Here is a 20,621-nt window from a genome sequence, read left to right on the forward strand (position 1 = left end):
TAACACCTCGAATCTGATGAAACACCTGGCGACGCATAGCGTTTTTTTTAAAAGCCGAGAAATGCGCCGTATTTGATAGCTTGCTGCGAGACCTCACACTGAGCACATCTACTGCGGGTGTGGTGCCTGTTATGACCCGGAGTTAGCAACATCCCCCAAGAACACGAAGAGGAGAGTCCTGGCCCCTAGCCCTGCCAGTGTATCAGAAATGATGAGGATGATGATGCAGCAGCAGCCGTTCTTCTCTGCGTGAGTAGCTTCATGTTGTTCGTGTGTAATTTACGTTGAGTAGGCTAACCACGTTATTACATTAATGCATGTAAGGTGAACTAGCAAACACCATCATAGCTACATGCGGCTGTCTTCTTGTTTGATGGCAGATACTCCCTTCACCCTGGCCAAAAAGGCTAAAATGACCAAAGAAAAAGTGGAAAACAGCTGAACATGAGAGGTTTTTGGACAAAGTTTGTGTTCTCCATTCTTTAAGCACCAGCACCGTTTCAAAAGTACCAGTTTGGCACTGGTATCGGATAAAACCTAAACGATACCCATCCCTAAACTTGAGTCTGTAGCCAGGATGACAAACAGAGCTCCAAACATTCCTTTAATCTCAGCTATTAACGAATTCATGAATTTCTTCACAAATAAAATCTTAACTATTAGAGTGAAAAAAATACTGATACCAATACTGATGACCATGAACTTTTACTACAGAGATCAGAGCATGCAGTAGGTATTAAAGTTTCTGCACCGCAGTGACTTCAGTGATGTCTGTCTAACAGACTCCAATTTGCCTTCTTCACATTCTCAGGTTAATAATGGAGTTCCTCAGGGTTCCACGCTGGGACCAGTTCTGTTTATATTTTAAATGCTTCTTCAAGGTATCGTTACAAGGCATCGCATACTTCTTGGGTATGCAGATCAACCTAGCTCTTTGTAGCCAATTAAATTGCAGGAATGTCTTTAAGACAACACTGAGTCAGGAGTCAGAACAGACTCTACCTGCTGAGGAGACTGAGATCTTTTGGAGTGCAGGGGGAACTCCTGAAGACCTTTTTAGACTCTCTGGTGCTGTCGGCCATCTTCTATGTTGTTGTTTGTGGGAACAGCAGCTTATCTACAGCTGAGAGGAAGCGGGTGGATAAGCTCTGTCCCAGGATGTTCCTCGACCCAGTTCAGGTAGTAGGAGACAGAAGAACTCTTAGACTATGTCTCCCTCTCCATGCACGAAGCAGATTAACTGAAAAGCCTTCAGTTAATCCAAAATGCTGTATTTCTCCTGTATTGGCTTCCCTTCATTGGCTCCCTGTTAAATCCAGAATTGAATGTAAAATCCTGCTCCGCACATACAAGGTCTTAAATAATCAGGCCCCATCTTATCTTAATGACCTTGTAGTACCATATCACCCTATTAGAGCACTTCGCTCTCGCTCTGCAGGCCTACTTGTTGTTCCTGGAGTGTTTGGTCCCAACTATGTGCTTTAGCAAAAAGGAAAGTTAAAAGTAGAGATAGTGTACAATGGTGCAGCTGCCATACAATGGCATGTTGTGTTGTTCAGGAACTTTCAACAGTTCTTCACACAGTCACAGTCAATGGAAACCTCTCTTTAAACACTTACAATATAATACTGTTGACTCAGCATCACAAACACTGTCTCGTTTGTGGTCTCTGACCAGAGAGACATGTGGAGATGTTCCATGTAAATATGAAAATTTTCCATACAAATATATTCCTGCTGTGTTCCTGCTGCACCCTGTTTTACATGTTGTTTATTCACATCCTGGTTTTTTCTTTTTCTCATACTTTTTCCATTCCAAACATCCAACATCCTGCACGTGAGAAGGAGGATACTCTGCTTTTCCATTGGCTGTGCTTTGCATGTACATCACAGGTGTTACTGAAACAGAGTGAATCCAGCAGCTCTGTGTTTGATCCTCCATCAGCTCTTCACTGTAATCCAGATCTCCTAACATGATGCTCTGCTCCGGACTCAGCAGCACACTGTGTGAGTACAACACACTGATCATCCTTTATTTATACATGAAATCAGCTGCACATGTTCAGTCTAATCCTTTTCTAGCTTTCCACTGTGCTGTACTGTGACATGCTTTTCTTTCTGCTTTATTGGATCAGTTCATCTAACATCCTAAATACATGTTTGCATCACCTCAGCAGGACAGTTAGGCTTCACAGAGTCCTGAGAGCAATTCATGGCTGATCATTTACTTTGAAGAGTTGAAGTCAAACTGTCAACACAAATAAGTTTATTGACAAAGATGAAGAGAATAAATGTGTCATTGAAATCTGCTGTTTAGAGTTTCCAAAGAATCCAGGTGTGAATGAAAGCAGCAGCTTTCTCCTGTTTGCTTTTCATTTCTGTTTCATGTTTTGAGGTGAATTCAACTTGATATCAAACACACAGTCTGACACTGAGCTTTCTTTCTGTCTCTTTCAGTGCTGGCAGCAACCTGTTCACTCATCACTTCAGGTAAATGCTGTTTTACTGCTTCTTATATTCTGGTCACAAAGAGCCTTTCTGTGAACTTTCTCATTATTAGAGCTCACCTCTTCTTCTTCTGTCTGTAACTACTAAATATTGTATTTGTGTGATCTAAAATCTAAACTCTATCCTTCACACACACCTTTTTAAAATCTTATTTCTGTTCCCAGTGAAAATGAAATGAAACCTGTCTGGTGGCTGCTGGGCGGGTGGGGTGGGTTCTGGATGTTGTGGGGCTCCTTGTTGACATGTGGGAGGAAATCAGGGATGGAGGCTTTGGATTGCAAACTGGGGGGGGGGCTCCACTTCTTTAAGGAGCAGGTCTGGAGGGGGGGTTCCAACCTCAGAAGGAAACGCACCCCTCGTCCACACCAAGAAATACTTTGCTGTGACTTGGTAGAGATACTATGATTTACATGAACTCCTTTGACTTAGCAGAAATACTATAATCTAGCAAAAATAGTCAAACGTAGCAGAAATTCTATCATTGAGCAGAATTACTATGATTTAGCAGAAATGTGTGAATGCCTGTGAGCGTTCTCACAAATATGAAATAAACACATGTAAGCTGAGACTCTCTAAAGAAACAGCATTGTTGTTGTTCGGCTTTTCATTTCGCCATTTGTTGATTCACTCGAAGAACAAGTAACGTAATATAGTACAGTTTTATTTATATAGCACATTTAAAAACCAAAGCAAAGTGCTTCACAGTAATATGGAGAGTCAGCATAAGTCAATAACAGGGTACAAATCAGGCACTAACAGACCAGAAGAACTAGATAAATACAAAACCCACTAAGAAGACAAAAACAGCAGGAACATTAATAAAAAAAATCATAAATTTAATAAAAGATTTAAAAGTTAAAAATTTAAAAGATTTAAAAGGGTATTAACTGGTCAGGAAAGCCAAATCAAATAGATATGCTTTCAATCTGGATTTAAAGGACTGGATAGAGTCAAAATGGGTCAAGTGATCAGTTTGATATCAATCTTTTGTGATACACCGTCATATTTACATTATTTGTACAGTGCCAATGATTTGCTTTGGTAGCTGCTCAAATTTCACTGCTTATATGTTTAAACTTAATTGATTAAAGTGGTTGTTTTCTTTTGGATCTTTTATTAGAATAGGCTCTTATAATGATTTTCTTGTGAAAGGTGACTTTAGATCAGAGTGGAGGAACTTGCAGCAGCGACAGTTTTGTGTACAGGATGTTGATGATCAGATAAGACGACAGGAAACGTATGCAGGGACGTGAAAGCAGCGCTTTAAGAGTTTTAAAATGATGAGTAACGTTGAAGAATTTATATAAATACAAGTCAATGAGTCAAGGACATAATTAGGATCATGTTTTTGATTAAAGAGTCCCAAACATGATGAGTTAGGGAGGTGCAGGAAAAGGTGTTTTGTTTCCTTTGCAGAAGATCTCGGCGACCACAGGGGGGTGAGGATGATGGAGGCCTGAGGCCTGATGGACCACAAGAGAGGGACCCAGAAAAACCTAATCTTACGCATGGAGTGTTCTCGAGTGGGAGCTGGCATTTTATTATTGGACCACTTAGATGACATGAGGTTGTTGTCTGATTTGCTGAGCCAGAGGATGGGTGTCAAAGAAATGGAACAAGTAAAGTGTAGTGACCCTCTTTTTAACAAAAGAGGGTCAAAAGGGGAAGTGTGGAGATCAGGGAAATTATTTTACTGCTATTGTTAATAATCATCATCATTACCATTGCACTAATAATATAATCTACAGTATTGATATTGCATTCAGAGGTTTAAACAGTGTGTGTCTTTCAGAAAGACTAAGTGGCAGGCTGACAGGAAGTTGCAGGTTTGCAGAGTGTGCCTTTTGCAGAACTGAAACCGAAGTGCAGGTTGACAGGAAACAGCTGCCATGAAGATAGAGACAATGTTCCTTTTTAAACTGTGTTAAAAGTCATTGTGGTTTTGAATTGACGTATGCATATATTGTATCTGATGACGCATGAGATACAAGCCCTGATGGTATGAAATATCTGTTTATGCTTTGATTAAGTCGGAGATCAGCCCTGTCTGCGAACGGAGCTGGTCTTCCCACGCGTGTATTTCATTAAAATCAATTGTCTGACCAAGCTCTTGTTGGACCATGGTTGTTTGTACTCTCCTTCCTCAATATTTGAACCTTAACAAGGGCAACCTGCACGTGGCGAATAAAGCCTTGATTGATTGATTGATTGATACCAAAATTAGGGGGAATTTACGACTGTGCGCTATGTGCTTCGAATATTGTGTGTGGTTTTTGTTTTATACAGTTGTCAGTCAGGCCTCTAACTATGAAACAAATTACACTCCAAAAGACCCCGGGCTTCTGAAAAGATGACCCGGGCTTAAACCTAGCATTTATTTTACATTATACATTTACATTATTACATTATTATACATTTATTTTTATTTCAGGCTTTATCAGAGCTCAAGTTTCTCCTCCTGTGACCCCCATATCCACAGGGAGAGTGGTCACCTCTAACGGCCTCAGTGTTCATCGCCTGAGCTGTGGTAAGATGGAAAATAGTGTCCAAGAATTCACTGCAGATCAAATTCAGACTCTCAGGCTAAATTCAACAAACTTAACAAGTATTGGATGAACTGTTTATAGTTTACAGCCTTTTTATGCACAGCTGCTTATTTTCAGTTTAAATTGTATTTTCCTGATCAACAAACCAACAGTGCATTTATTCTTTAAAAAAAGCTCTGAGGATGTTGGACTGTGTATAAAAGTTCAGAAACATTTGATGTAGATTAGAAACAAAAACACTGACTTAAAGTTTCCTCCTTGATCAGAGTTAATGTAATATCCACTGTGGTGGTGTACAGAGGTACAATCCTCATTATTTATGGATCTGCAGCATCTGAGTCTGAAACTGAAGCCTGAAACCTGGATTATTGCATGTTGTGTTGAGTTGTTCCTTTTCTCTCATACTGTGTCTGTATAACAGTGGGTGGAATGATCATTGTGAGGTCAGCTGAGTACAGATGTGGAGGTGAAGTAATCTGCTCTCACGGTGACGCTGTGAACAACGTGAGGAACAGGTGAGCACTGTGGGATGGTAGAAGTGAGCCTTTGATTCAAAAGAAGAAACAAACTAAAACCTGTTGAACAGCTTTACTCAAACTAACAGGAAGTAAATGATCACCTGAAAGTAACTTGTTTCATATCTTTGAGCTGAAAACCAGCTGTTTCTGTCTCCCTGCAGCTGTGATGGAAAAACCGAGTGTGACATAAAGTCAAACATTACTTATGATCCTGGAGTCTGCAAATACCTGGAGACCACCTACGCCTGCTTCACACGTAACGACTCTGTTAAACCTGTGATTAGAAATGACTGATGAACCCAATCTGTACATGAATGATTACAGTTTCTATGGGATCTGTGTCTGTTTCAGGCCGCAATGTAACATGTCAAAACTTCCAGTCAAACCTTCAGTGTGGTGAGAACACAGCTTCTATGTCTTTGTACGTTTCCTGCAGTAAAAATATCACCATGGTTACAGTTTGACTCTATGAACTCTTCCTCAGATGAAGGACAGGTTATAGTCGTCTCCTGGGCGAATTATGGTCGCCGTGACAAGACCACGTGCTCTCATGGACGTCCTGACTATCAGCTCCAAAATGTTAACTGCTTCTGGTCAGGAAGCATGAACTATGTAACTAACAGGTACAGATGCTGACTCTGTTTCTTCAGCTCTCCATCTTCTCTCAGATGACAAAGTGAATTTTTGCTGATTCACCTTTGACCTGCGTTCACAGGTGCAATGGGACAAACAACTGTACTGTTGAAGCAAAGAGCAAAGAAGACCCGTGTTATGGCACTTATAAGTACCTGGAGGTGTTTTACACTTGTCAGGGTAAGTAACTCAAATAATAAACTTCTAAAGATAATCTTTTAGGGTCGGTACATTCAGACTTGTTTTTGAAGTGAATGAAAATGAAAATTCTTCATCATTTTTAAAAGATGAACCTTTCTGTGCTGAAAAGAATCATCAGAAAATCATCAGTCACGAAGATTTCGTCAGTTTGTTTTAGATCCTGAGTGAACACCTCGTGATTTAATCATCAAATAAATACAAATATTATAAAATAATGATAAAATAAAAATAAAACCAATCAAAGTGACATTTAAAATTAAAATCAGCTGACATTTAAAAACAGAATTCAAAAAGTGTTTACAAAGTCATTTGAACGAACAAAAGGTACTTTTATTCGTACTTCGTACTTTCGTAATATTTCCTCTGAATGCGAGACGATTGGAAACTCTACTAACTAACCTTATGAATAAAATAAAGTTCACTATCAGTAACATCATAGCACCCACCCAGCTGTATAGAAACTCCGTCATGCTAGCTAGTACGAGTTATTGTAACTGACTGTAAAAAGTCAGCACAGCTAAAATAAACTGCACCTAAACTTGGTTTATATCTGACCCAGATAGACTGCAGGTCATAACTTCTTACCTGAAGTTCAGTTCACCTGACACTCGGACCGGCGGCCTCCTCGGGTCTCTGCTCCTCCTGCCTCACCTTTCCCTCATCCACCTGGTGGAAGCTCTGCCACAGCCACCACCAAACAACTGAGTTATTTTTACAAATCTGCCAATCCACCAGCTTTCATTGTTTATACTGTTACAACAACAAAAAAAAAAAGAAAAAAACCCCATCGGCCCATAAAAACGAAAAATCCCCATCGGGCATACCGGATGGCCAGCCCAGCTCTGATTGTAGGGTAGCAAACATCGTCGGAAAACACGTTTTCAACACTGCAGGTTACCTGGTGTAATGCTTTACTGAAACATGGTCTGACTCCTATCTAACTATATAAAGAGTAACTGAAGGTTAAGCCAGGCGCTCACACCTCCGCTCTGCTGCGTCTCAGCCACCATCTCTCTGGCAGAAAGGGCGCTAGAGCAGAGCAGGGGAGAGGCGAGCTGGAACAAACCATTTCTTTTGGGGGGGGGGGGGATCTATACGTTTGTCTTTAGAATATTACGTCTCAACCAAGTACTGTATGGTTTTTCTATTTTTAGTAGTGTGTCACACAAACAGCAAATATTGTCAAAAAAAGTAAGACATCTTTGGGGGTGCTTTGATTCCTTTGGGCTATATTAGCTAAAAACGCCCGTGTTTAAAACTAAATATGTTCCCTAAATCGGTGACAGAGCTACAGACCCATGACAGCCTTACCCAGTCAGCAAGCAGCTATGACCAGCACTACTTGTGCAGTTAATAAGAGGACAGGTAATGTTTGTCGCATTGTTATGCTCATTTGTTTCAATTCGTCAGTTGCCACAAGACAACTGACCAATGTGTACGTAATAAGCTAATACTCCTGGGTGCTATAGAGTACAGTGTACGCTGTACACCATACTTCATGGTTTTGCTGCATCAGTCTGCCTCTCTGAGTTAATTTGTGTTTCTCCTACAGCTCTGGACCGCCCAGGTCTGATGCAAGCCAGATCCTTTTATTTAGTAAAAATGGGATTAATAGTTAAACATTATTGTTGAGGGGCACAGACAGGACTCCGCACGCACACAAACATTACAAACACAAGGGCACTTTGGGCACCCATCAGGAAAGGGGGGGTGCTCAAGCCCCTCCCGCCCCCCCTCTGCACGTGCCTGGTGACAGGGGACAATCTGGGGATCCGTGGGTCCAAGGGGAAACTCACACGTTCATATAGTGGGGAAGTCACACAACTGTCACACAGGAGAGGAAAATTACTCACAGTCTGAAAAACAAGCACAAATTCACGGAGCTGAGAGAATCACTAACGTGTCTCGCACAACCGTCCAGCGACCAGAAGCACAGCGTCCCGGCCTTAAATGGTGGGAAGATAATGGCAGCTTAATTGCGAACAGGTGTGTGGGAGGGTGGGAGCCCACAGTGAGCTCCGCCCAGGCAGAGCGGTGAGGAGAGAGTGAGAGAGAAACAATACACATGTAGCCTTGCGGGGCCGGCTGGGTAGACACGGGGACGTGACATGTTCACTCCGTCAGCTGTTGAACACCTGCTGCTGATTTAAGAAACACGCCCATGTTAACTGGTGACAGTCACAGTTTAACGTTTTCAGCTGTGTGCGCCCTGTAAAGTAACACCATCAGGATGTTCTACATTTAATGACGCACATCGATGGATTGGTGCAGGCGTATCTCAATAAGTTCTGCTCAAATAACTGGATTATGGATTCCTCATAACCAGGTGTGTTATGAGGAATGTTGTCACAGTTTATTTATAATGTGTTGTTATAAGCTGATTAAAAAACAGAGCCATCCAGTTACTATGTTACAGCGCCACTGTCAGGGTTCCTGGGCCGCTGACCCAGCGTTTTCAGTTTGGTCTTCTGTCAGTGTTTAGTTTTCATGTTGGTTTCCTGTTTTATTGTGTTAGCCTTTTGTCTGTGTGTACTTTGTTCATTTCTACTTCCCAGTTTCTCATTAGTTAGTTCAGCTGTGTTCTTACCGGTTTCTAATCATCCTCATCATCCAGTCGGTTTCCCAAGAGCATAGAGGACAGGACTGGCCACAACAGACTGATAGAAAATCCTGAGCACTGTCCAAAACACACTAAAAGACGCAGAAAATACAGATATCTCTGGCCTTACTGTAGAGTACCCAGTCTACTTTATTTAATGTGTACTCTGAGGTATTTATAGTCCTTCACCGTGTCCACGTTGACCCCCTGGTTTGAAACACAGGTCGCAGCTTTCCTGGTCCTCCTAAAGTCCACAATCAGGGCTTTTGTCACACTGAGCTGCAGATGATTCTGCTCGCACCATGTGACAGAGGAGTCGACCACAGCCTGGTACTCCATCTCATCACTCTCACTGATGCATCCAACCGCTGCAGAGTCATCAGCAACCTTCTGAAGATGGAGGTCTCTGTGCAGTGGCTGAAGTCTGTGGCGTAGAAAGTGAAGAGGGGAGAGCATGGTCCCTTGTGTTGCCTCTGTGTTCCTGATCACATTGTCAGACACAAAGTGTTGAAGACGCACATATTGTGGTCTTCCTGTCAGGTAATCAACAATCCAGGACACCGCAGAGGCATCTACCTGCATCACTATCAGTTTATCACCCAGGAGGGTCGGCCTGATGGTGTTGAATGCACTGGATAGTCAAAAAACACGACCCTCCCAGTGCTCACCGGTTGGTCCAGGTGGGCGTAGACACGACTGAGCGTGTTTGGTACAGGAAAGAGGGATGACGTCTTCCACAGCACTGGTGCACAGGCCTCGAGGACACCGGGACTCACCCTGTCTGGTCTTTCAGGCTTTTTTAGTGGAGTCGTTCATTTGTCTCTGAACCTGGTCCTAGGTAAAAGTTACAGGTGGAGCAGGAGTGTCAGGACTTTCACAGTATGCTCAGGTGCAATGAGGAGAAAGAGGGAGAGAGAGTGGTGTGGCTTTGGACTGTAGGCTGACTACAGTTAAGTCAGTCGGGGGGTGAGCGTTAGCTGCAGTGTCAAATCTGTAGAAGAACAAATTCAACCTGTTGGCCCTCAGCTCTGCTTTTGAATGGCGTGAGTCCAGTGACGCTTTTCAGGACTTTTCAAGCTCCTTAGACTACCATGACCTGGGTGACTGAGAACCTACAAAGACATATCTTCATGCCACTCCAGAGCTTTCTCATGTTGTTCTGCTGGAGTTCCCACTCCAGCTTTCTCCTGCAACTGTCCATAGCCTCTCTGATCGTGCCCTTCAATAAAAACGAAACCCTTTCCACCTCCTCTCTGTGGCCCTCTTTTTATCGTTGAGGAGAGCTGTGATGTTCTTTCACCCACGGCTTGTTATCCGAATAACAATGTATAGTCCGAGCTGAGATAATGGAGTCTGAGCAGATGGTTATGTAATCACTGATACACTCAGTGTCCTGTGGGGCTCGTAACGTATCTGCCTGTTGCCTCATAACAAGTTCTCTCTCAGCTGGTAAAACAGACGACATACTGTGTGAAAGTTGGAAGTATAGCATTCAAAGTGATGTAGTGGAAGTCATCCAAGGTGGCTATGAAGGCATAGAGTGCTGAGTCTGTAACCAGGTATCGCAGAAGGAATAATGTCAAATGAACCTCATCAGCTTAAATTCAAATAGACTCAGTAGTGGAACACGGCTAGGTATTTTCTTTGTCTTTTGAGGAATTATTAATCTGATTATCGACCTTCTACCTTTACAATTATTTTGCAGCTCCTTCCTGCCCTGCTGGTTGGACTTGGTTTGGAGGTCGCTGTTTCATCTTTGATAGCAGTCAGAAGAACTGGACTGATGCTGAGGTACATCAGAAATAACAGCAGCTGTATGTGTACATGTTATATGTGGGACATATAAAAAGCTTCCTGCTGTGAGAATCATTCAGTGAAAGAAGACTTGCTTTATATTCATATTCACACACAGTTGGAAGTGCATGAGTAAATACACAGGACTTCTGTTCTTAGCTGATTATTGCTGCGGCGTCACAGCCCTGCACTAACAGCTTCATGCTGATACATGCAGTGCAGTAATGTTCATGCAGTGATGTTCAGAATTCAGAGCAAACATTCCCTCCTCGTGTCTCTTCTATTCATCAGCTCTCTCTTTGCTGCCTTCATCAAACTCACTTTATCTTTGATTTTAAATGCATTCTCACACTTTTCATCTTCTGTGCACCTCATCTTCCTCCTCAGAGTTCCTGTCAGACACTCGGTGGAAATCTGGCCTCATTCCACAGCACAGCTGAGTACACCTTCATCAGAGAGCTCACTCGCACAGCAGCAGGGTCGTATCCAACAGCTTGGGTTGGAGGCAACGACAGAGAGACTGTAAGTGTTTCACAGATAAAGAGGATGAGCTGCAGCTGTTTCTGATATTTCATATGTTTCTCTTCATATTCATCAGTTTGATTCAAAGGTCAACATGTGACAGACTGATTAATCAGGACTTTGTTCCTGGAGACAGATGTTGCTGTTGACTTGACTTTTCTTTTCATTTTTTACCTGCACAAACAAAATGAACCTTCGTTGTGTTCGAGTGGTGTAAGAGGTCTCATGTCTGCACTCTCAGCATAGATGCATCAAAGTACATCAGAACAAACTGAACTTTATTCTTCCAGGAAACTGTGTGGAAGTGGAGTGATGGTTCCCAGTTTGACTTCACAAACTGGGGTAATGGACAACCTGACAACTATGGAGGAGGAGAAGATTGTATGGAGATAAACTTTAATGGTACAAACTGAAAGTGGGCCTGTTGATGAAATGTGTTTGGTTTTTATATTGACTGAAGTCATGTGATCTTAGGTCTTTATAAGAACTGTGTTTGTTCTTTTTACATTAGAGAAGAAGAAAACATTTACAGCACAGACCTCTGATTTTATTTCTTTGTTTTGATTCTTTACAGGAGATTATGTCAATGACTCAGGATGTAACTCACAGAGAGGGTTTGTTTGTGTCAGAGGTCCATAACTGCTCCTTCGTGTCCTGACATGTCTGACATGATGATGTCACAGCCTCACTGCTGATGTCACTTCCAGCAGGATGTCAAGCCTCGATGACATCACTGCTGGATTCTGTTGATAAATATGATTTCATATCACAATAAACAGGAAAATAAATTCAATAAAATTTAAAGGAACTGAAATGTTGACCTGAAAGTGAGTCATTCATGCTTCAAATCATCATCTGATCATTTTAATAAACCTCAAAATGCTTTCTGTCTCCCTGCAGCTGTGATGGAAAAATAGGTGTGACATAAATACACCATCAGTGTCATGTTTCGGCTGTGTACAGGCAGGAGAAAGACCCAAACGCAAAACTCACGACAACGAAATGAAACTCAAAAAGCTGCTTTATTGCAGAATGGCGTGGAAAACTAAACTGAAACGCAAGGAAACACAGCCATGAGGGAGACTACAACACTGACAAAGAGAAACACAGAGCTCAAATACACAAAGGGATAACGAGGGAACGAGACACAGAAGGAGAGCACAGCTGGGAGTAATCAGGCTGGACGAGACAAGGGAAGCAAAACTAGAAACACTGACATGAGACACGGACCTTCAAAGTAAAACAGGAAACACACTGACTGAACTCTAGACATGTAAACTTAACAGCAACTGGGGAGACAGAACATAGGAACCTGAAACATGGTACAAAAACGTCACAGTAGACATAACATGGAACACAGGGAAGCCATATTACAAAGCCAAAGAGCTAAACCTATGATAACCATAACTCAGACCTAGGGAAACAAGAAACAGTACAACAAAGGACTCAAAACATAAACCATAATATAAAAACACGAGATCTCTTCAAAATAAAATAGGAAACATAATGAGACGCAGACATGAAACACATGAAGAGCAGGGGAGACTTAACATGGGTTGGAAACACAAGGGGTAACTAATAAGCAAATGAACATAGGAGACCTAATGAGCTTAAACATACTATAAACATCAAAATGAACTAAAACTCAAAACACTGGGTCATAAGACCCAGGACCGTGACAATCAGTACTTCTGATGCTGGGATCTCATCACCTGATGCTGATAACGCAGTTATGTTTACATCTGAAGAAAAGAATAAGCTTAATCATATTTGTGTAAAATTATATATTTATCTTTTTTTGCAACTTTACCAGCTTTACTTATAAAGCACTTTAACACAAAACCAGAGATCACAAAGTGCTGCACATATACAAACAACAACAACAAATGAAATGATTAAATAAAATAATACAACATGTTAAAAAGTCATATTGAGTCAGCCCCTTACAAGAGCAAATAAATGTGTCTTAAGAAGAGTTTTAAACTCAGAAAGAGAAGAGGCCTGTCTTACATGCACGCTCACGTCTGCATCTACTGACTGAAACCAGCCCACTGAGGAACAATGGGCTGGGGGGTCAGTTCCTTAATCTTAATTATGCAAATTCTCATGACCACTGATCAATAACCATGAGTCCCATTCACAGAGAGCTGGGGAATGGCTGCAATCACAGCATGTAAGATGGTGACAGATGTACCCTTAGGCCCCTCCTCCATTCAGAGATGGTCTTTCCCTTTTCACGTAAATGGCCTCCTTGACTCCGCCCTCAAACCAGCGTTCCTCCCTGTCCAGGATGTGAACATCATAGCCAGTGGTGTAATGTGATTATTTTGTTCCAGTTAAAAGACGCGCTGCAGCAGTTTGCACCACCTGCAGACATCTAAAGGATGCATCACTAACCCCACAGTAAAGTGCGTTACAGTAATCCAGCCTAGATGTAACAAAGGCAGGATTACAGTCTCAAAAAGTTGCTTTGATAAGATGGGCTTTATTTTGGCTGTCACAGATGAAAGAAGCTTGATGTCAGGTTTATATAGTGGATTGTCATTTATGCTTAGAAATATCTTCTCATATATGCTCAGAGTTTTATAATCAATGTCATGTTGGTCATGCACACCCACACCCTGGGGGGTTGAAGAGTTGAAGTCAAACTGTCAACACAAATAAGTTTATTGACAAAAGTTGGAAAGATGAAGAGAATAAATGTGTCATTGAAATCTGCTGTTTAGAGTTTCCAAAGAATCCAGGTGTGAATGAAAGCAGCAGCTTTCTCCTGTTTGCTTTTCATTTCTGTTTCATGTTTTGAGGTGAATTCAACTTGATATCAAACACACAGTCTGACACTGAGCTTTCTTTCTGTCTCTTTCAGTGCTGGCAGCAACCTGTTCACTCATCACTTCAGATAAATGCTGTTTTACTGCTTCTTATATTTCTCAGCCTTGCTGTTAACTTTATACTTCCATCATGCTAATCATGCTAATGCCTCGTTACTCCCTGGTGTATTTAAGCCCTGTGTTTTCCTCTGTCTGTTGTTGTCTTACACCCTCTGTGTTTCCAGCCATTTTCTAGTCGCGGTTCCTGGTTTGCTCCCCTCTTGTCTTTTTAGTGCTCGTTTATTTTGAGTTATTGCCATGTTTATAAAAATTACATTTTCATTTGGAAAAATGTTTAACATGTGGTCATTTTTCATACATGTTGTTAGGTATTTTAGTACCATGGTAGCATTTACTGGATATTGTTTTATAGTGACATTATGCAGGAAAACTCTGTTACTCAATAAGGCCCATCTACTAGTTGTTTTTCTCTTTCTCTCTGACCCAAGAATTAAGGTGTAAGACTCACAGGCTGGTACCCCAAGGTCGAAAACACCACAGAGACGAGACCACTTCCTTACTCCCATCCTCCCTTCCTTATCTCTTAGAAAAAGGCTCGTTAAAGGCTAGGTGGTTTGTTTCAGAATTCACTAATGAAAGAACTCTGTATTTTATGTCTAGGAGTGTATTTTGCTGGGATGATCATAAATTGTAGCTGAACTGATAAACTACACACAGGATACTTCTTTGCTCACAAGGCAGGAAGACGTTTCCTTATTTGGTCTGTACTGGTTTGAACTGAGAACTTGCTGACACACGAACCTTTTTTCATCTATATAAACTGCTGTGTATCAAATAAACCTTTGAGTCGATTGGGAAGGCAACCTAAAGCAGTCTCTGTTTTCTTGTTCTCCCAAGCTGCTCCCGAGCTCGTACTAACACGCTGAATGGCATACCTGAGTGTTACTTTAAATAATTAGGAATCTTAGAAGGAAAGGACAAAACTCTGCTTATCGCTCACGCCACGGAGGAAACCCGGGATGGCAATTTCCTTCAATTTTGGTGTCAGAAGTGGGATGACTGACAGAAGGTAAATATGCGTCTTTCATATTTATATAGAGACCTATTATACCTCTCTCAGTGATCGATCCATAAAAAAAACGGGATATGCTGACGAAGTTTCACTTAGTGATCCAGAGAGATACACTGACTGACTTCCTCAGTCCCCGAATAAAGTAAATTAACCCTTGTGTGGTGTTGGTGGACACAGGAAGTTGCCTGTTGTCTTGAATATTTTAATTTTGTTTAAGTTGCTCACTCAGAAAGAGTGACACAGGAAGTTGCCTGTTGTCTTAAATACTTCTCGTTAAGTGAGAAGTTGCTCACCAAAGAGTGACACAGGAAGTTGCCTGTTGTCTTAAATACTTCTCGTTAAGTGAGAAGTTGCTCACCAAAGAGTGACACAGGGAGAAGTTGAACGGGTCTCACAGACCCGATTACCATACAAGGGTTAAAAGCAGTAAATTAAAAGCAGAAAGACACAGGAAGTTGCCTGTTGTTTTACGAGAAGTTGCTCGTTAAGCGAGAAGTTGCTCGCTAAGTGAGAGTTGCTCACACAAACAAAAAATTGCTAGCAATAAATTTAAAGTGACCTCAGCTGTGCCGCAGCGAAAATACTAACATAAATCCTTCAAGCGTGTAAACCCCTCTGGAAATCACTGAACATGGGTCAGAATAATTCAAAGACCACAGACAGGTCCGATAAAAAATCAAAATTACCTGTAAAACCAAAAATTAATAAAATACAAAATAAAGTCTCAAATAACGGCTCAGTGCGCCTCCCATTTCCGGTTACGTGTAACCTACGTCCGCGAATCGGTGAAGACGTCCATGATCACGTATCCAGAACATGCGGGAGTGCTTATGTGACTGACTTTGTTTACAACTTAAGAAGTTCAATGCATTCTAATTTATTTCCGGAGCCTTATCCCGAACGATTATCGCCAGAAACCAGGTCAGTAGAAATGTTGAATATCATTTGTGATAAGAAAAGTAGTCTGCTTAAAAAGTCCTGTAGAAAATATGATAGAATGCCGCGACGTGATGCATCAAATGTTACCGCTATGGACAAAAGGACCGGAACCAGGCGTAGATACTTTAACATCAAATAAAACTAGTGCAGGCTCTAGCAAAGAAAATAAATCTACTGCGGGAAAAGCTAGTCTTGCATGCAATGCATTCCTGGAGTAACCGAGTCACAACTCATAAGAGAGATAGGTGAATTAGACCCAAAGCATGATAAAGCATCCACAACTGCAGAGTTTTTGTGGGTAAATAATGACAAAATCACCAATTTCTTTAAGAATCTAAAGAAATTCCTGCTAACAATGTCCAGAGACAAAATTGACTTAAATGCAATAACTATGTGTAAACAGAAGCCTGATGAATCTATCCTAGTATTCATAAAACGCTTTATGCACTGTTGGACAAGCTAGAGGTGCAAATTTAGCTCAGTTTTCCAGCAGCCGCAGACACCCAGAGCAAAAATGAATTTGTGTATTTAATTTAACACAAAGGGTGAAATGTTTGCTGACACTGATAACAGCTTATGTTTTCTCTGCCCTATGTACCGACATGATGGAGAAGGAACATCCTCTGTGTCAGCTGGACCCTCAGCAGAGAATGAACTCAACATCCTTTTTGTCCGGTACTCTATGTCACACACTGTGCCAAAAAAACGTGTACAGACGCCACTAACAGGTAATCCCATGACTGGGAGCCACACTTTTGTTTCTCTCACACTTTTCAACAACATGATAACTGCTCACACAAGTGAAGGTCAAACAGTGATTTTGTCACATAACTCAGACATAGGTTATGACATAACTACACCATGTCGTCACATAGATCTAACCTACCCTATCGACTGTACTATTTCTGCACTTACGTTGCCAGCTGAATACCAGAATATGACATTGTGGTCTAAAAGTGAGAATGATATAGGATTTATTGACTGTACACTTTATCACGTACACCTATTAAAACACAACAAGCCAGTATATGTCAAGCAACATCCCATTTCTGCCGAAAAAGCCGCAGCCCTAGATGTCATGATAGGAGATTTAGAGACTACAGGAGTAATAAAGCCTACAGTATCTCCATATAATACTCCTGTCAATCCTGTGCCAAAGCCTAACAAACCTGGCGTATGGCGTTTCATACAAGACTTAAGGCAAATTAATGCAGTCAACATTCCTCTGCCACCTCTCGTTTCAGATGTTCACAGCATATTGACATGCTTTGCATACACACTTTACCGTGGTGGATTTATGCTCCGCTCCTTTTTCTCAGTAAGACACACAGCCGTTATTTGCATTCACACATAGAAATAAGCAGTACACTTGGACTCGTTTGCCCCAAGGCATGATAGACAGCTCTGCTGCTTTCTCAATGGTGCTTCACTCCTCCAGGGCTGCACCCTGATCCACATGTGGATGACCTCCTCCTCTGTGCTCCGAGTGAAAAACTATGTCAAACTGCTACACACATGCTTCTCCAGCACCTCCAAAAGACTGGCCACAAAGCATCTGCAAAGAAAATGCAGTACTGTCAGACTTCTGTTCAATATTTGGGATTCACACTGTCTCACGGAAAACGTTCCATGACTGCAGACAGGGTCAAAGCTGTGACCTCCGTCCCTCGTCCCACTACACAGAAGGACATGTTGTCCTTCCTGGGCATGGTGAACTATTGCAGACAGTGGATACCAGACTGTTCTTTTCATGACCACATTCTGCGTGACTGTTGTAAAAAAGACAAGCCTCCTCGAATACTGTGGTCCACAGAAATGACTGCCTCTTTCAATGCATTACAGGGAGTGCTGACCTCCGCCACTCAAAGGTGCTGCCTGAATTGTTCAGGAATGCCGGCCTGCCTGAGGGCAGTAGCAGCTTGCTCTATCATGATAAGGGACTGCGAGAAGCTCACACTCTCACATGACACTATTCTACACACCAATCACCAGGTCACGACCATTGTAGCAAACATAACTAAACAACATATGCAAATCTCACTATAAAAGCGAGCAGCACACCCAATTCGCCAGCACATTTATTGATCCTATGCTGTGTTCTTCTGACCGACAGGATGGCTCAGACAGGCTTGACGATGATGACTGCATGACACGTATACAGGAATCGACAGCACCACGTCCAGATTTAGAGCAAACACCTATCCCAGACTCAGCCACGGTTTATGTGGACGGGTCCTGTTCAAGGCCGAGTGACAACTCATTTCTTTGTGGCTATTCAGTGGTGACATTGCCTGACATCATACTAGAGGCTCACTCATTACCATTTCACTCAGCACAAAAAGCAGAGCTCATGGCTTTAATACGCGCCTGTGAGCTACATTTGGATAAGCATGTGACGATTTACACAGACAGCCGCTATGCATTTGGCGTTGTGCATGACTTTGGCACATTGTGGAGACAAAGAGGATTTAGATCTGCTGATGGAAAATAAATTGCTAAATTCTGATTTTGTTCAAAGACTTTTTCAGGCTATACAGCTACCATCGGCCGTTGCAGTTGTAAAAACGAAAGGACACAGTACAGCTGACACAGACGAAGCAACAGGTAATGCCTTAGCAGACGTGACAGCCAAGGCTGCAGCTGCATCACAGCTCCCACCTCCGCAGGAAGTATTATCTGTGCCCCTACAGCTGCCACTTGTTACACTCCCAGACTATTTAGACACAAATGTTGATTTGAAATTCATACAAGAGCAAGCCTCTGCATGTGATTACACCTATTGTGAGAATAATGACTGTACCTTAGATGACAGAGATGGCTTATCCAAAATCTTAAGGGTTTGATTGCCCTCCCATATTCCCTGATGCCAGTCCTTGCCCGACATTTTCACTGTGTGAGTCATGTCGGACAAAGAGGGGTAATAGGGGCAATAAAATCAAGATTTGTAATTGAGAAAACATTGCATGCAGTAAAAAGCATATTAGCAACCTGTCTAACATGTGCGCGAACTAATGTAGGTAGCTCAAAAGCGAAACATTAGCATTTACCACAACCAGATTTTCAATTTCATACATTACAAATTGATTTTACACATATGCCAGCACAAGGAAGCATCAAGTACTTACTGGTAATAGTGGATCAATTTAGTAAATGAGTAGAAGCTTATCCAACATCAAAAGAAACTGCAGAAGTAGTCTGTCAAAAGTTGAGCAATGAAATAATACCCAGATTCGGAATACCTCACCAGATTAACAGTGATAGAGGATCTTCATTCACATTAGAAGTAATTCAAAAGTGTGCTAAAACTTTAATGACCTGGGTCAAATTACTTCCTCAAGTCCTGTGTGAGATTAGAATGACTCAATCTACAGTAACCAAATTATTTCCATTTGAAATAAGACTATTTCCAACACCATGGTCAGCTTCCAGAGGGGCACCGCTAGTAGAAGGTGATGTATATTGCATTGTCCACTGATGTTCACAACCTGGTAGAAAAACTGAATAATAACTATCAGAAAGTTTGTCTCTCTCAGCCTTTCCCCTCCACAGTTCCACCAGTGGAGACAAGGAGACGCATGTTGGAGAAGCCACTAAAACCAAGGACTCTCTGGGAGGCCGCGCGTGTTCCAGCCCCAGACTGTACTGGCAGTGACGAAGAACCAGCATCCTCACAGACGGACAACCTCAGTGGATTCATGCCAGCAGGGTTAAGACCAGCCCAATCGGACCATCTCAGGCGTCGGATCAAGCAGACGACATCTCCGGCGAGCCAGCGCCCGGAACTAGAGCAAATAAACACACACGGGTAGATGACATCTCAGGCGAGCCAGCGCCAGGATCCAATGTACACACACACACAATCACTGATTAACACACAACGCCTGAAAGAACAACAACAAGGTACTCAAACATCCAGCAGGAACAGAAAGCCAAAAGTACCACATGATGTCTAACCTGATAAAGCTAGACTCACTCCATCCTGATAATGGAGAAAATGAAATGCCCATTGTCATCATACAAGGCTTATTCTGTGTCTCTCGAACCTGGGACCAGGCCAGAAGACGACTGAAGAACTGTCTTTTTTATATATTTAGGTTATTAATCATATCTACTGCATTAACCTTAGGATTTTTATTTACTATTTCATATTGTAAAGTGCAACCCTGTTCACATTTCTGCAAGCCACATTTTCAATGATAACCCATATAGCTACCAGTACAGCCACTTCAATGTATTTGCAATTAGCACAAATTGATCCTGAGGATGTGCCAGATGTTACCAATGATGTTCCTGATGTGTATATTGAACATTAGGTTGTGAACTATTACATTTTATGATTTGTTTTTATATTATGTTATTACATTTGTGATTTTTCCTTTCTATTTGAGTTATTATTTTTAAAAAATAATAAAAGAGGGGAACTGTTAGGTATTTTAGTACCATGGTAGCATTTACTGGA

General features: G+C 41.8%; 1 protein-coding gene and 1 long non-coding RNA gene across 2 annotated transcripts; both read left to right on the plus strand.

The window, feature by feature from the left end:
* Nucleotides 1-1,935: 1,935 nt before the first annotated feature.
* LOC308407649 (L-rhamnose-binding lectin SML-like) lies at nucleotides 1,936-12,014 on the plus strand. The gene is made up of 12 exons (XM_080899436.1): nucleotides 1,936-2,006; nucleotides 2,457-2,489; nucleotides 4,939-5,034; nucleotides 5,475-5,568; nucleotides 5,733-5,827; nucleotides 5,923-5,967; nucleotides 6,056-6,194; nucleotides 6,287-6,384; nucleotides 10,710-10,795; nucleotides 11,186-11,320; nucleotides 11,611-11,722; nucleotides 11,895-12,014. Exons 1-12 carry the CDS (start codon nucleotides 1,973-1,975, stop codon nucleotides 11,957-11,959), a joined length of 1,032 nt encoding a protein of 343 aa, XP_080755562.1. The 5' UTR covers nucleotides 1,936-1,972; the 3' UTR covers nucleotides 11,960-12,014.
* A 4,011-nt stretch (nucleotides 12,015-16,025) lies between these two features.
* On the plus strand, nucleotides 16,026-16,932 carry LOC308408079. The gene is made up of 2 exons (XR_013973752.1): nucleotides 16,026-16,144; nucleotides 16,777-16,932. It is a non-coding gene; the product is annotated as an uncharacterized lncRNA (long non-coding RNA).
* Nucleotides 16,933-20,621: the final 3,689 nt, after the last annotated feature.

This window comes from Rhamphochromis sp. 'chilingali' (assembly GCF_963969265.1).
Source record: "Rhamphochromis sp. 'chilingali' genome assembly, chromosome: 12".
NCBI classification, from domain to species: domain Eukaryota; kingdom Metazoa; phylum Chordata; class Actinopteri; order Cichliformes; family Cichlidae; genus Rhamphochromis; species Rhamphochromis sp. 'chilingali'.